Here is a 14,135-nt window from a genome sequence, read left to right on the forward strand (position 1 = left end):
CCCCTCATGCGTCCGCCTGCGTGAGGGGCCGGGAGGGCTTCGCGCCCCTCAGGCCGGCGCCGGGCTGTGTTCCCAACACACGCACAAAAGCCACAGTTGACCAGCGGGCTGTCCTGGGGCGCGCTGAGTAGTGAGAGGCGATACCAATAAGCTTTACAGAAGGGGCATAAAGCAATATAGTTATTATGAATTACCGCCAAAATGCCGAGGTGATGGTAGCTCACAGTGAGAGGGTCTGGGGGAAAAAGGGACGGCACTGACAGCACAGCCCCAGCCTTCAGAAGATCGCCTTAGGTCAGGCGGCAAAATGGCGGCACCTCTCTCCTCCCAGGGCACGCCGCATCCTCACAGGGCGCATGGCCTTCATCCAAGCGTCCCGCTGGCATTGCCATACACTGCTGTTACGGAAGAGCTTTTGCAACTTGAAAATAAGCTGTCATGTTCAGAGGAAGTGACTCAGAAGACTCAGGGGCAAGCAGGATCTTTCTGCTGAGGTAAACACATCACTCGGATGTGATGCTATGGCTTTGGTATCAGCATCGTGAAGGCTGTACACCCCATCACTGCCAGCTCTGCCAGCAGTGCCTGTGCTGCTGGAGGACCTCCGGCCCTTGGTATCCCTCACAGTATCCCTCATCCATTGTTACATCCATGTGTTGACATGGCATATAAAAATCAGCTGTGCTGCACAAGCTGCACAATGAATCATGAAGAGGTGGGCAGCATCGCTCTGAATCACACACATTAACTGTACATCCCTGAGATGTATGGTATCGAGGTGAATCATGGAAGAACTCCTTACTGGTGAATCCAGTACAGTGATTTCATGAACATTAGAGGGTTTTCCCCCAGACATGTTATTCTGCCACAGGGGAGGGGAGGCTGCCAAAAGTTAAAGCAGTAGAACACAAGCTGGCTTTGCCTGGGCACCCACCTCGGGCACTTTCTATCTGAGCTGTGCCTTTGCAGTACCAAGGGGTGGCTGTGTGCCTGGGCCAGTCTCCAGGCAAAGCCAGAGGTGCAGCTTTGTAGAGGAAAGCACAGGTACCAATGGCAAATGGCAAAAGGAAGCTCACCTTCCTGGAGGAGGAGAGGTGCCACTCAGTCTCATCAATGCTGTGACTAAGGTGTTTATCCCTCAGTGTGAGACAATTGCCTATTAGTCAAATAGCTATTTAACTGTTAAATCACTCAATCCATAGGCATCTGTTTCAGGCAGCAGTGTGCTTGCACTCAGTGGTCTCCTGCCTCAGGAATTTTGTCCATGGAGCCATGCAGAATTTGGATATATCGTGTCTACCTTTAGGCCCTGAATGTAGAAATAAATCAATTACTGCAGCAGAGCATGAGATAAACTATCATTCACAGTGGTGGCGAATATTTCCTGCTCCAGGAGTAGGAGAGCAGAGTCTGCGCCAAGGGCCTTACAGATGAACACAATCGCACTTCCCCTATTAGAGGACAGTGGATCACACAAGCAGGAGCCTGAGCCTATGCTGCGCTGCATGGATATTGTCAGACCTACATGGTAAACTACTGTAAAACTTTTAATTACAATAACTAGGCCTTAAGTGTGTAGTTTGGGTTTGTATTCTTTGTGCTTTCTGTTAATGAGTGTTCAGATATTTTCAAGCTTTTTTCCAGTATCATAAGGACTGAAAAATGGACTAGAAAGAAACAGAAATCTGGGCAGTCACGTTTCTTGTACGGATTCAACATCTCTAAAGCAGCAGGCAGCCTGTGGCAGGGTGACTTTTTCCTCTTTGTGAGGCAGAAAATTCAAACTGAGAAAATGTGAGTTATACTAACCTCAGTCTTCTATGTACACGCAGAACACAGAAAAAGAAAATACTTAACAGGAAACAAAAGTTATTGTAAAGCTATGACAATCATGGAAGAGAAGAGCAGCTCCAGCAACTTTTGACTAAGTTTTAGTTTCATGTCAAATACCTCTTCACAACTCATTGCCACACTGGGCGTGCAGAGACGTCTCCCGCCTCCCAGCATGGAAAATTGAGCTTCATGCATGCATCTAGGCAGGTTGAGTCGCCCCGGCTGCCAAAAACAGCCTCCTCTGCCCCATCAGCCCCACGCCCACCAATGCCCTGCCCAGCAGAGTGCTCGAGGTGCCTGCTGAAATGGGCTGAGAAGATCTTGGGACAAATAACGTGGCTTTTTCCAGCTCAGATCCTGCATGTGGGTCAGTGGACAGTCTCACAGCTCTGTGCCAGCACGCAGGTGGAGGGCGACTGGAAGGGGACAGTATGGAAGTGCTCTTTGAGCAGTGGCAGGGAATTTTGCCAGCCTGAGGCACTTGAAACTCGAGACACAGATCATTTGGAGGAGGACACCTGCTCTGTATTTTTCAGTTCCCCTTTAAGACTAGTTCAGAGTTCAGCTCAGTGCTGAGTGCTCCTCTGTTCCCAATTCTGAGATTTCTCTGAAGTGCTATGTGTTTCTCAGGCTGCTATGGCTTAATGAGCTTTGAGCTCAAAAACGTTGGCCTGAAAACATGAGTTCATGCCTGGCTGAGATGCACTGCCTGCAGAGCTGTGCACACACAGCAGTGGAAGCACAACCATGTGCTGGGACTGATCCTGCCAGCCTAAGCCTTGGTGGCAGTGAAGTGGTGGTGGCATGATTGGTGGCATGAAATGTGTATGATTGGTACCATCAGGTTTGTGCCAGGAACAGGCACACCAATAGTTTGCCTTCTCAGGATGCCCTGCCACATCTCTGGTGCCAAACACAATCCACAGCTCTTTTTCATGATCAAAGGGTAGCTTGTGTGGTGCTCGCAGCCTGCAGGAGCTCCATCCAATCCTTCTCTTAGATGGAGTCAGAGAGCTCCAGTAGTGGAAAATTGAAGGGATTGCCTTTAGCTTGGGCTTGAAGGCAGGTCTCCTTCCTGCAGCAAATGGCACAATGGCAGTTTGCCCACAACACACCCCATGCCCATGCAACGAGCACCATGCTTCCCATCTGCCTCAGCAGCCTGGTCATCAGCTGTTGCTGCAGCACAGAGAATGGCAGAGCCTGCAGAAACCAGCACACACCTTGTGGTCCCACCTGGCTGCTGCTTTGTTCTGCAGTTGTTCTCTCATCTGGTTTTTGTGTCAGAGAAAAGTAAGGGATATGTGAAAGTGCCCACGTTGTACATTTAACATGAAATTATAAATATGCAATGATGGAATACTAATTTTAAATTAAAAATAATACTTGAAATGGTTACATACATGATTCTAAATACGGGCATTCCTGTGGTTGCGGAGGCCTGTATGTCTGGGTATTGCTAATGCTTCAGGACTGGCTTCCATGAGCCAATGTTGTGTGCTCTGTGCACAATGGTTTTCAGAAGGGGCATGTTGCAACTTGTTCTCTGTGTGTCTTTCAGGCCAGCATGTGTGCAGTATGAGAGCACATGGAATTTCCACAAAAATGTCAATATCATTAATAACGAGATAGAAATGAGATGGCAAAGTATTATCAAGAAATACATTTCCTGATTGTTTTGTAGAACGATTGATTCGGCTTTTACTGCCGCTACCATTTTCAGCTAATCATTGTACTTGGCTGGTATCCAACCATTAGGACTTTGCTCAGTTACCATTTCATTACATATTTTTAATTACATATATTGCTTGTACTCATTATTAAATTTTGTGGTCTAGTAGATTTAATTTGTTGCTCTAATTTCTGCACATTTTTTTTTCTCTAAACTGTAATGCAGTTTAGCACAATTTCCATTGTTTTAAAGCTATCCTAAATTCATTGCCACTGTGCCCATTTGTGTTTTACAGCTCATGCTGCAGCAAGTTCCATGGGAGCAGCGGAGCCTCAATTTCCTCAGTTCTACCAGAAAGGACCACCAAAGGAAGATGGCAACACAGAAGGTTCAACAGCTGGTCAGCTTTCTTTGTTAACACTAATTAATATCCATATTTAGTACACTAACTTACCTTTCTTGAAATGTAAAGGTAGTGACTGGAGTAATAGAACTGTGAAATCATCAAGGTTGGAAAAGACCACTAAGGTCATCTAATCCAACCATCAGCCCATCACCACCATGCCTACAAAACCATGTCCCTCAAGCTTGAAAAGCTTGAAAGCTTTGGCCACCACTGACAGAAAGCATTAACTCCTTTATAATTATATATTACTACAAGCTTACATTTTTTGCTGCTTGTTTAATCCGGAGTTCATTAATTAGAAACAAATCCATATATTGCAGATCACATCTTTTTTGTGTTTAGAGATAAAGTAAGTCTAGAAAATGTCCATAACATGAGGCTGCCTCAGAAAAACACAATTTGTAGGTAGGTAGGTAGATCTGTTTAGCTATACCATCTCGGTCCCTTTGCCAATATTTCCAAGAAATGTGACCAAGTCCCCCCAAACACTAGCGAACTGTGAGCAACAGCAAGTTGTGACAGGAAGGGAAAAAAAATCCATGCAAACCTCTAACTAGTTTCTGGAAGCTCTGCTAGCCACTCGGGAGCATCACAAAAGAGTTGCATGCCAGATAGCTAGAACAGGAGAAACATTAGGGCAGGAACTTCAAATGGAAGGAAATGCTGGATTTCAAACAGATGCTCGGCAGCAACCTGCCAGTACTGCAGCCCTCCAGGGTCAGTCCTACAGAGAATGAGGACATCTAAAGAAAACCTGAGGCAACATTGGCTTTCTGTTATCTGAGAACAGCCACAATGCTGCCGAGAGTACTCCTGCACGGAAATAATGTACACCTGCGAAAACCCACAAAGAGTCAGCGAATGCAGAGAGCAGATTCACTTGCTGGCTTGTACAGCATCTGAAGAAAGAACTATTTAAAAACACAAGAGGTGGTGTTATAATGAGGAAACCATGGAGAGCAGGAAGCTTATGATTATTGACAGAAGTTGATTAAGAAATGGATTATTGTCTGGTAGAATGGTGGAGTATCTACTGTCACCACTAACCTACGTATCCTTATGTAAATTTCTTCTAACTGAAGTATTCATTTACAATCATTATTTTCATTGGTAATGTGCTTTATTTGCATTTGAAAGCAAAAAGAGGAAAAAAATGAAGCACAACTCACTGACCCCTGCCATGTGATAAAGGCTAAGCTTTTTGTCACTCTGACCCAAATGGATTAGGGCCAGGAAATAAAGGTCAGTCTCTCCCAGTACCCCTGTGTGTCACATTTTTGTAACATGGAGTTTCCAAGAAAAATATTCCAATTTGCGTCAGTAATTATGTGTTCTTTATGTATTTTCATATCGTTTTCTGAGTTTATTTTGAATTAAAAAATTACTTTTAAGTGCCAAGCCTATTAAAATCCACCCTTTTGTGTAATATCCCCCAGCAGTTAAGTGTATGTTCTAGATTTTATAGCTGTAATTCTTGCTTTTTTTTCACCCATTTAATTATAAGAATTTTCCTTTTTATAGTAGTCCCTTCATCACTTGAGCCGTAAGCCACCAAGACCTGAAGACTATGGATGGATTACATTCCTTTGGGATCTTGCAAGGTATTTCCTTAGTTAGAGAGAAGTATTTTCTTGCTAATACACTGCTCAGAGTGGAAGAAATGAGAGTGTGTCTTTCCTGCTGTGGGATGGCAAAGCTGGACTATGGCTTCTCACGACGGGGAGAAGCTGAAAATCAGGTTTTAGCCACTAACAGTGTCTGGGAGGCCCTTGCCCAGCAGCAATGCAGCCTGAGTTGGTCAGGAATGCCCCTGCCATATCTGGTGTATCCTTGGCCCTCCCCCGTCTCCCTCAGTGTGACTAAGGGCAGGAGAGGCAGCTGTGGCCCTGTGGGACACGGGGCTGCACTGTGTGTTTGAGCTGTAGTTGAACATAGGCAACCAGAGAAGTTTCTGGCTTAGTGATTTTAACGACAACTTTTTAATCTGGTCATTATTTTCTTTGATTGCTAATACATTGACCTCTGGTGACAGCTGCTGCTTGTGCCTGCTAAACTTTAATGCAGGATAAAGTAAAGAACATTATGGTTATTTGAAAAGGCACGGTGTAATGCATTTCAGATTAACAGTGAAAGAAAGGCTATTCAAGTTAGAGCTTCACTTTGCCGTATCACTCTCTATGCTGCTTTCCTTATTATCAGTACAAAAAATGAAATGGGAATAGCACATCTTTTAATTTTCTTCCACTATTACCTCTTGATTTGCATTCAGCGCTCCCAGAAGAAATACTGCTGAATTCAGAAGTAGTCTATTTAAGCTGCATGGTGTTTAAAAATTGCTGGAAAAGGTTAAGGTGCTGTATATTATGCAGTTGACCTTACTAAGAAGCTACGTTAACAATTTAGACTTACAATTTTCTGTCCATTACATTTTTGTTAATTTTTTTTTTTTTTTAAGCAATATTCATTATCTCTTTTGGAATCCCTGCAGCTTAAACCTTTTGATTTCTTTCTGACTTATTTTGTAAGATTTTTAAATTATATTTAAACTTCTGGTACCTAAAAGATTGTTTTGCCACCACGTTTTTGAAAAGAGGGATTTTTTTTTTTGTCTCTGTGTCTTTGTATTCTGTCTCCTGAGGCCATGCACCTTCACAGCACTTTCCTTAGGAGGAAAAAATGCAAAATCCTCTAAGAGTCCTGCAAACACATCTGAACTCTTTTGTCTGGCAGTAACTTGTCGTTGATCAGGTTAAAACAAAGTGTTTGGATCCTGCCTTTACCAAACAGCAATAGCCTTCTGGTACTCTGGGCTCAGCCTCCTTGGATTTAACTTTTGTTCTATGGCTCTACATGGTGCTGACCAGCACCAGGGCTAAGCATGGAGAAAAACAACAAATCCTAACAAAGCTACAACAGAAAAATGTGCTGTGGAGGGGAGAGCACAATCTTGTAACTCTTTTGACTCTGTAGCTCTTAGTAGAGATGTTTATGCTCCATACTTACTACAAAAAGCTGTATCAGTTGTGGGATTCTGTTAGATGTTTTCCAAAATGCCCAAGGTGTTACCATACAGACTCTGGGATCTGCAACCTCACTTGTCCCCAGCAACAGGATCATGGATGCTGCCTCAGATCGCCTCTCATCTCAAAAGCGCCGCTGTGATTTTGCCAGAAGAAAACAGGGACAGAAGCTGTGGGCCATGAGCTGACTTTAAGTCCTCTTGGGTCCCCGAGACCCTAAGATATAATCCTTGTTTTGAACAGGTTTACATTTGTGCAGTCTGAAGTGCTGACATAAGTACCTTCTCAAGCAGTATGGGATGGGATGTGAAACCTCCAGGTCCCCTAAGAGCTGCAAGGGGAAAATGTAGACAGGCCAAATGTCTCCCCATTTTCAGTGAGAATGGCCCCACCAGATCATGCCTGGGCACTCCCATGCTGTGTGAGTGAGTTGGTACATGCCAAAATCAGGCCAAGCGGCGTGCGACAGCTCACCCAGCATGAACCCAGCAGAGTGCTCCCACACAGGGAGTTGTGACTCGTGGCTGCAGGCACAGGGTGAAGGTAATAGGGGTATTAATATTTTAATGTTTCCGGAGTTCCTATTCATTCTTCGTGCTATTGTGAGACTGAGGCTTCAGGCAGCAAAAGCAGTGGATCAGCAGCTGCTTTCCAGTTGTAAAGTCAACAACAGGAATGAGAGGAGCCCCATATAGATCCTAGAGCCAGAAGGTAGCTTAATTCATTTAATCTCAAGGTGTGTAGGTTGTGATCAGTGCCATAGCAACTATCTGAGCCACTCGAATGAGTTAGATGCACAGATAGAGAGCTGTTATTTATACAGCATCCCTTATTGGAAAATTTAAAAATGCCAGACACCAGTTTCATTGAGATAGGTAAACTGCATTTATTTGTTGATACAGAGGTGTCATAAAATCTCTGAATCACTGGGATGTATCTATGTGATAGAGACTGTTTGGCAACAAATAAGCGAGGCAGTTAGAGGTTCTAAGGAATAAAAGAATAAATAAAGGGGATAAAAACACATTAAATGGATGAAGAATCAGCCTTTGTGCTGAGCCAAGTTGAAATTTGGCAGCTTTATAAACCAGTTAACACAGTAATAAATGAAAGTCCAAACAATAGGAATAAATCTGGAACAAATAAAATCACGCACTCAGAAATGCTATGAATTGATTGTAAAGATAAAAACATCTTATGAATTAATTCTGTCCTTGAAGTTTACTCTAATGCATGCTTTGCTTCTGGGAAGATTCTGCATCTGAAAAAGCTATACGAAGTATGCTCATAGAGCAGTACAAAGGAAAATAAGAAATATTTTTCACTTGAAATAGCAAGACAGAAACTTGTCTCTATGGTTTTAGCTGGTTTTCCTCTGAATCATCTTGAACTTCTAGTCAGACAGCAAAGTTAAAATAAATTATGTCATCATGCTGCAGAATATTTCTTAACTGTGTAATTCTTTCCTTTGCAGAATGCAGGTACAGAACAGCTAGTAGTCCAGCATGTCAGTATTTCCCTGGTGATCCTCAGCTTTTGCAGACTTTGTTTTAACTAGAAGGTTGAAATTATTTTTTAGAGATTAAAAAATATAATCTTTATGTGTACACTGACAGTACAGCATCCTGGTCAACTCCAAGAAGAGTATGCTCTGTGTCTGAGGTAGTCTGTGTCAATGAGGTAGTTTCTGAAACTTAATTATGAGAAAATGCCTGCAGCTTCTAATATCGGGCTTAATTGATTTTATGACATTCAACTTCCCTGAGCAGAGCTAGTGTGAATGCAATAGGAATGATTTTGGCCATGTAAACATTATCATTTCCTTGGCACCTGCCAGGCCCCACGTGTGCTTGCTCAGCAGTAGCACAGCCATCCCGGGAGCGTTCAGATGATCACTACTGATCCTGGTGGGAAAGGGGCCCGACCAGATCACTTTGTGGTTCTGGGTCCTCTGGAAGGCAGGAGCCAGGGGCCTCCCAGGTGCCACATCAGCCAAGGTCTTACTCAAGGTAAAATGTTGTCAGAGGTCATTAGGTTGGAGTGTTCACATTTATGAGTGAGGATGACAAACTTCTGAGTTAACTAAAATTAAGAATTCATCACTTCTTCTTTTAAACCTTTCCACTATAAATGGTTTCTATCTTTACGCAGGAGTGTCAGGGCCCTTCTCGCCTGAATGAGCCAGTGTTGAACTGCAGTGCTGCAGCTCTGCCATGGCAGGGGTGCATCGCACTGGGTTTACAGTGGTTGTCTCCACCAGCGTAGATGTGGGCTACATGTAGTCTCAAGGCCCAGCAAAATACAATACTGTAACTGCCAAGAAGCAGCACTAGGACTTACGCAGGAACGACGCTGAATGTGCAAATAAGGCCAGTGACCAAACCTTTCCAGCAATTACGTTTAATAAGGTACTGAGTGTTATTTACAGAAAACACGTCACACGATTCCTACACATGAGATGCACATAAAGTATAAAGACAAAAGCTGCACTTGAGAACATGCTAAACAAAATAAATAAAACAGAATTATTTTTGCACAACGGCTATTACATAAATAAATATTCTAGAACATAATGAATTAATATTTATTTACAGTCTGTTGAAAGTGCAAAACAATTGGCTGAAAATTTAGATATTTGTAAATGCTTAAGACCAGAAAATACTTGTTAGCCAGCCAGTATTAATCATAGCTGAAGGTTCTGATGTCCAGGAAACTATTCTCATGAAATCTGTTTGTGCATATTGTGCTCATTTCGAACAAGTCTTTTGCTACCTTTATGCTATTGTTGATTTTGACAGCCTTACTAATTCATAGTGGAATTTTGTAAAAACCTGATAGTTCAAAAAAAGAAATAAAATGTAAACACAGATTAATCTAGTTATCGTCCAAAATATTTTCAGTCCTGTCAGTTTTCTGAAGTGGCCACACTGCTTGAAGTAGTAGGCAGTATGAATAACATTAGAATTTTTTCTTAGTATCTGCTGTATTTCAAAGGGAAATTTTTAAGTATTCTTGTGATGGAATTAGACCTTGGACAATTCTCCCAAACCTCTGCTTTTTCATCAGATGCTTACATGCATCTTGTATTGAGATCAACAGCTGGGGAAGCAAAACTGTCAGTTCTTTCCTGACCTAGGCAAGAAATTATAAAACATATATTTTTAGTTAGTGAGAAAAACATTAGCTCCCTTAGAAGTGTTAGGAGCCTTTTTTTTGTGCATTTTAAACTATTTTTGTTATTCCCCGTTTTTAAAATTCATACAAAAATCCTTTACTGCACTTTAAAATGAGTTAATTGTACACAACATGGCCACCCTTACAGCTACAGTGCATAAATTCTTTCTCAGCCAAAGTTCTCTGACAGGCAGTACATTGTGCGTTGCCTAAGACCTTACAATATGTTTTTGCTTATTTTTGTAGTGGCAGTGCAGTCGCAGAGAAAGTGAAGTTCTCAACAAGTGACCTTGACAGGATAAAAGATCGTTTCTCATCATTGCCTCAAATGTTTATGCCCGACGCGGCTCTAGTCGGTGAGACATCTGTGATAAAGTTCTCTGGTTGTCAATCACATTTAATTGCCTCACATAGCTCCGAACATCCTGATGGTTCTTATTAGCTAGCGCTGCGTCAGGATCTAGTGAAAGAGAAATGATGTAGGATTGATACACTTAAATGAACAAATGCCTGAACAGAATGCATAACTCATTACAAGCTGTCACAGGAAGCACCAGATCCTGGTGAGTTAAAAAGAAAATATTTAGAAATCTCTCTCTTTGAAACCTTTCCTTCATATCCGATAGTCTTTCTGGTTACTGCCCCTACAAATTAACTTTTCCTCCCAGATATCTGTAGCTACATTTGCTGGAATTGATGGCTCTTGATTACGATTTTATACATCGCCTTACCTGTCAATAACTATAAATTCAATAACTAACTAGCATGATTTAAAGCTCTTATTTGCTTTTGAACCAGCAGTGTTCACACTGGTTCAAAAATATATAATAGATTTAAGCCTCCTTTCATGAAAAATTCCCATTTCTATCTCAGTATTAAATCTCTGTAACACTGTGTAACACAGTGCTTACTGGCTGTCCCATTCAAGGCTCAAAGTTTACCACCTATTTACAGTACTTAGTATAACTGCATTGTAAGTACTCCTAAACAATTACGAAATATCACTAACTCCCAATTTGAGTATCTTCAGCCTCACAGTGGACAGCTTACAATTTAATGAAATATGTGGTAGGTAACTTAACAAACTTCTCCAATAGAAAGATACTGATGCATCCACTATATAAATACATGCCAAGCACAGGATTTAGATATGGTACATCTAACTACTGACATTTTGTTATATCAAGTATAGTGAAAATCCATTTCAATTTCTCAATAACTCATATGTGGAGGTCTCACAGTGCTTAATATATGGAAATTAAAAGACATATGGCCAGAAAAGACTTAGGCTGGAAAAAAAGCTCCCTTGATATTCAAGAGTTATGCTTTGATACAGAAAGAAAGAATAAAAATGTATTTTTTAGACTATCTGTTCTGTTGAGAAAGAGAAGGGCTACTATGAGACAAAGCAAATGAAGCACTGAGAAATGCAGTGTCAGTGAGTCCAAGTTGGGACAAGGCCAGCAGAGCAAGCCCGGCTATCACGCAGCACCATCATCTTACCTGGCCCCACATAGATTCAGATAATTATACTGACAAACAAGTTTTAAATTCATCACCTTAGGCAGTTATGTCACCCATCATATCATCTTTCTGGCCTGGTTTCCTACAAAAGTAGGGTTTATGCAAGCAAGCGTCTTGCAACTGTCTACGTGCTTCTGTTTGCTGATCTCACCTCAACTGCTTCTGAACCCAGTGGCTAATTTGAACTATTCTAATTTGAGGGCTTTGTAGAGATCTCACAGAAACTTAGCTCCTTTGCATTCTTTGAAAAGAGATGGAGGAGAATGAGCTTACTAGAACTTTCACAAGGATAGTTCACCATGAGAAACATTAGAGGATCCAAACAGGGAAGATTCATTGGAAACCAGGCTTTTTCAATTCTGTTACACACAAATTGTAATTACTGTAGCTACTGACGGTGCAGATGTTGTAATACACTTACTGAAAGATTGACTTCGGCAGAACCTCACCGTCCTGACAGTGTTGGCAATCATGCGCTGGAAAGAAAAGATGGGATGCAATCAGGAAACAAGCACTGCATTTCATCATCATTTAAACGAAGCACCTAATTGTGCCTGTGTGTGAAGATATATGCCAATAAAAGAAGTCTTGTGAATGAAAATATAATTTTGAGGTTGATACTCTCATACGTAGGGTCTGATTTGCATTTACACAGGCTTTAAATGAGCATGAGTGTAATTTACATGCGCTCAGAAAGCCCTTTCCCTTACTTGGAAATGCTTTAACTAGGGATGAAAATCATCTCCTTCAATATGCATTTATTTGATACCATCTTTCCATGTTAAAAAGCAAAAGGAATATCATGTACAATGGCTTGGAATACACTTTTTCATTTTCAGACCATCAGTTCCTAACAGCAAAGACATTTCCAGAACACAGTCAGCAGCTAAGCAGCTTTCATGTTTCATATCTGTTTGAGTTTGAAACGGAGCCCTTCTTGGAAATGACAGTAAAAAATGATTAGATGAGAGCTACTTTCACCAATTCTCAAGCATGCTGAACTCACAGGTGGGAATGGACACAGTTAGCATTGTGGTCCTGGGCAGGTTTCATCAAACAAACATGTTAGTATTATCTTGCACAAGTGTATCTGATCCAAATGAGAAGCAGATTCATTTTTGAATGGCAATTCACAAAAAAGCAGAATTCACTTCAGTTCTCTTTGGCTGTGCTTGCTCTTCAGTATGCATCAATTCACTCAAGTAAGAAACTGTTGTTCAATATATTTTGCTCTGATAAATCAGATGCTATTTTGCGAAAGTTTTTAAGAAGAAACGATGCTAAGTCATAAAGCAAAACATTTCAGTTTTAATTCTGGACTGCAAGATTTTTAACTGACTTTTGTAATTAACAGCACTATCCACCAGTGCTGGCTAGAATTATTCTTCACAATATTAAATAAATTGAAACTTCAGCACTGAATTCCCTTCACAAGAAAGTTTTATTCATTCACTGATTTTTTGAACCTTTATTTCAGTTTCTTTTGCTTAAATAAAGTTTAGCAGAACAGGGAAAAGCTAACCAGAGCCTAATGTTTGCTCCAGCACTTTAACATCATCCAATAATAACAATATAGTTTAGTATTTTAACATAGCATATTCTCACAAGGCTGCTTCACACCTACTTGAAATTTTGTGTGAGATTCACAAGTTCTTACACAACAAAATGATATATCTGCTACTAGCAAACAGTTAAACCTGTATGCTCCTCAAAATTCATACACAATTTTAATCTTAAGTGAAAGTGGTTAAATAAATAACAGTATCATTCCAAGAATGGAAAGCACTAACATAAAACATTCCTTCCACACACACCAGATGAATAATTTTTGACATTTTAATGCATTGTCAGGATCCAAAATGTTATGGCTGGTTTTCACCATTAGAAATGCTTACTGATACATATTACATTTTTGTGGACTACACATTTTGTAGTCAAATGAAATGCCATCACTCTGAAGATGATGGAAAAAATACTTTGTAACACAAATTTATGAAAGATCATGGGAATTTGGATGAATCTGCTTACTTTGCTTCTAAAGTCATATGGATTTACATGTGGAAAATAGGTAGATTTCAAGTAAGAGTTACTTTCATAGTATGTTAATTTTCATAATTCTTCAATTACTAAACATTTTCTAAGGTCCTTATCTTGCAAACATTCTCATATGTGCTTAGCATTAAGCATGTGAATAAGCCCCATTGACTTTGATGTAACCTCTTAAATACTCAAGGATAAGCACCCATTATAACAGTGGATTGAGACGGAACGCACTGTGTATTACCGTGTTGGTTCTTCAAGGCTAGCCCAATCAAAAAAAATCAAAACAACATGAACATGGAAATATGAATGTTTCGTAACTCTGTGCTTTCATATTTGTCTCTGACTCTTAGGTGTTGCTGTTATTTTGACATGTATTATTTCAAGAAGCTCTTCTCCAAAATAACTGCTTAAAGGAAAGATCGTGAAGTTGGACTGGACCTGCCAACCTGATAAAGTGTCAAGA

At 40.9% G+C, this 14,135-nt stretch overlaps 1 protein-coding gene across 1 annotated transcript in view; it reads right to left on the bottom strand.

Annotated features, from left to right (window-relative positions):
- Nucleotides 1–9,327: 9,327 nt before the first annotated feature.
- The window catches only part of LOC100550956 (rap guanine nucleotide exchange factor 4-like), a 35,234-nt gene continuing 30,426 nt past the window's right edge, over nt 9,328–14,135 (bottom strand). The window contains exons 10-11 of the mRNA XM_019617390.2: nt 12,051–12,105; nt 9,328–10,565 (exon numbers count right to left, since the gene is read on the bottom strand). Coding sequence (XP_019472935.1) covers nt 10,438–10,565; nt 12,051–12,105 — 183 coding nt within the window. The 3' untranslated portion in view covers nt 9,328–10,437. The remainder of the gene's footprint in view (nt 10,566–12,050; nt 12,106–14,135) is intronic.

The sequence above is a fragment of the Meleagris gallopavo genome, chromosome 7 (genome assembly GCF_000146605.3).
Source record: "Meleagris gallopavo isolate NT-WF06-2002-E0010 breed Aviagen turkey brand Nicholas breeding stock chromosome 7, Turkey_5.1, whole genome shotgun sequence".
NCBI classification, from domain to species: Eukaryota; Metazoa; Chordata; class Aves; order Galliformes; family Phasianidae; genus Meleagris; species Meleagris gallopavo.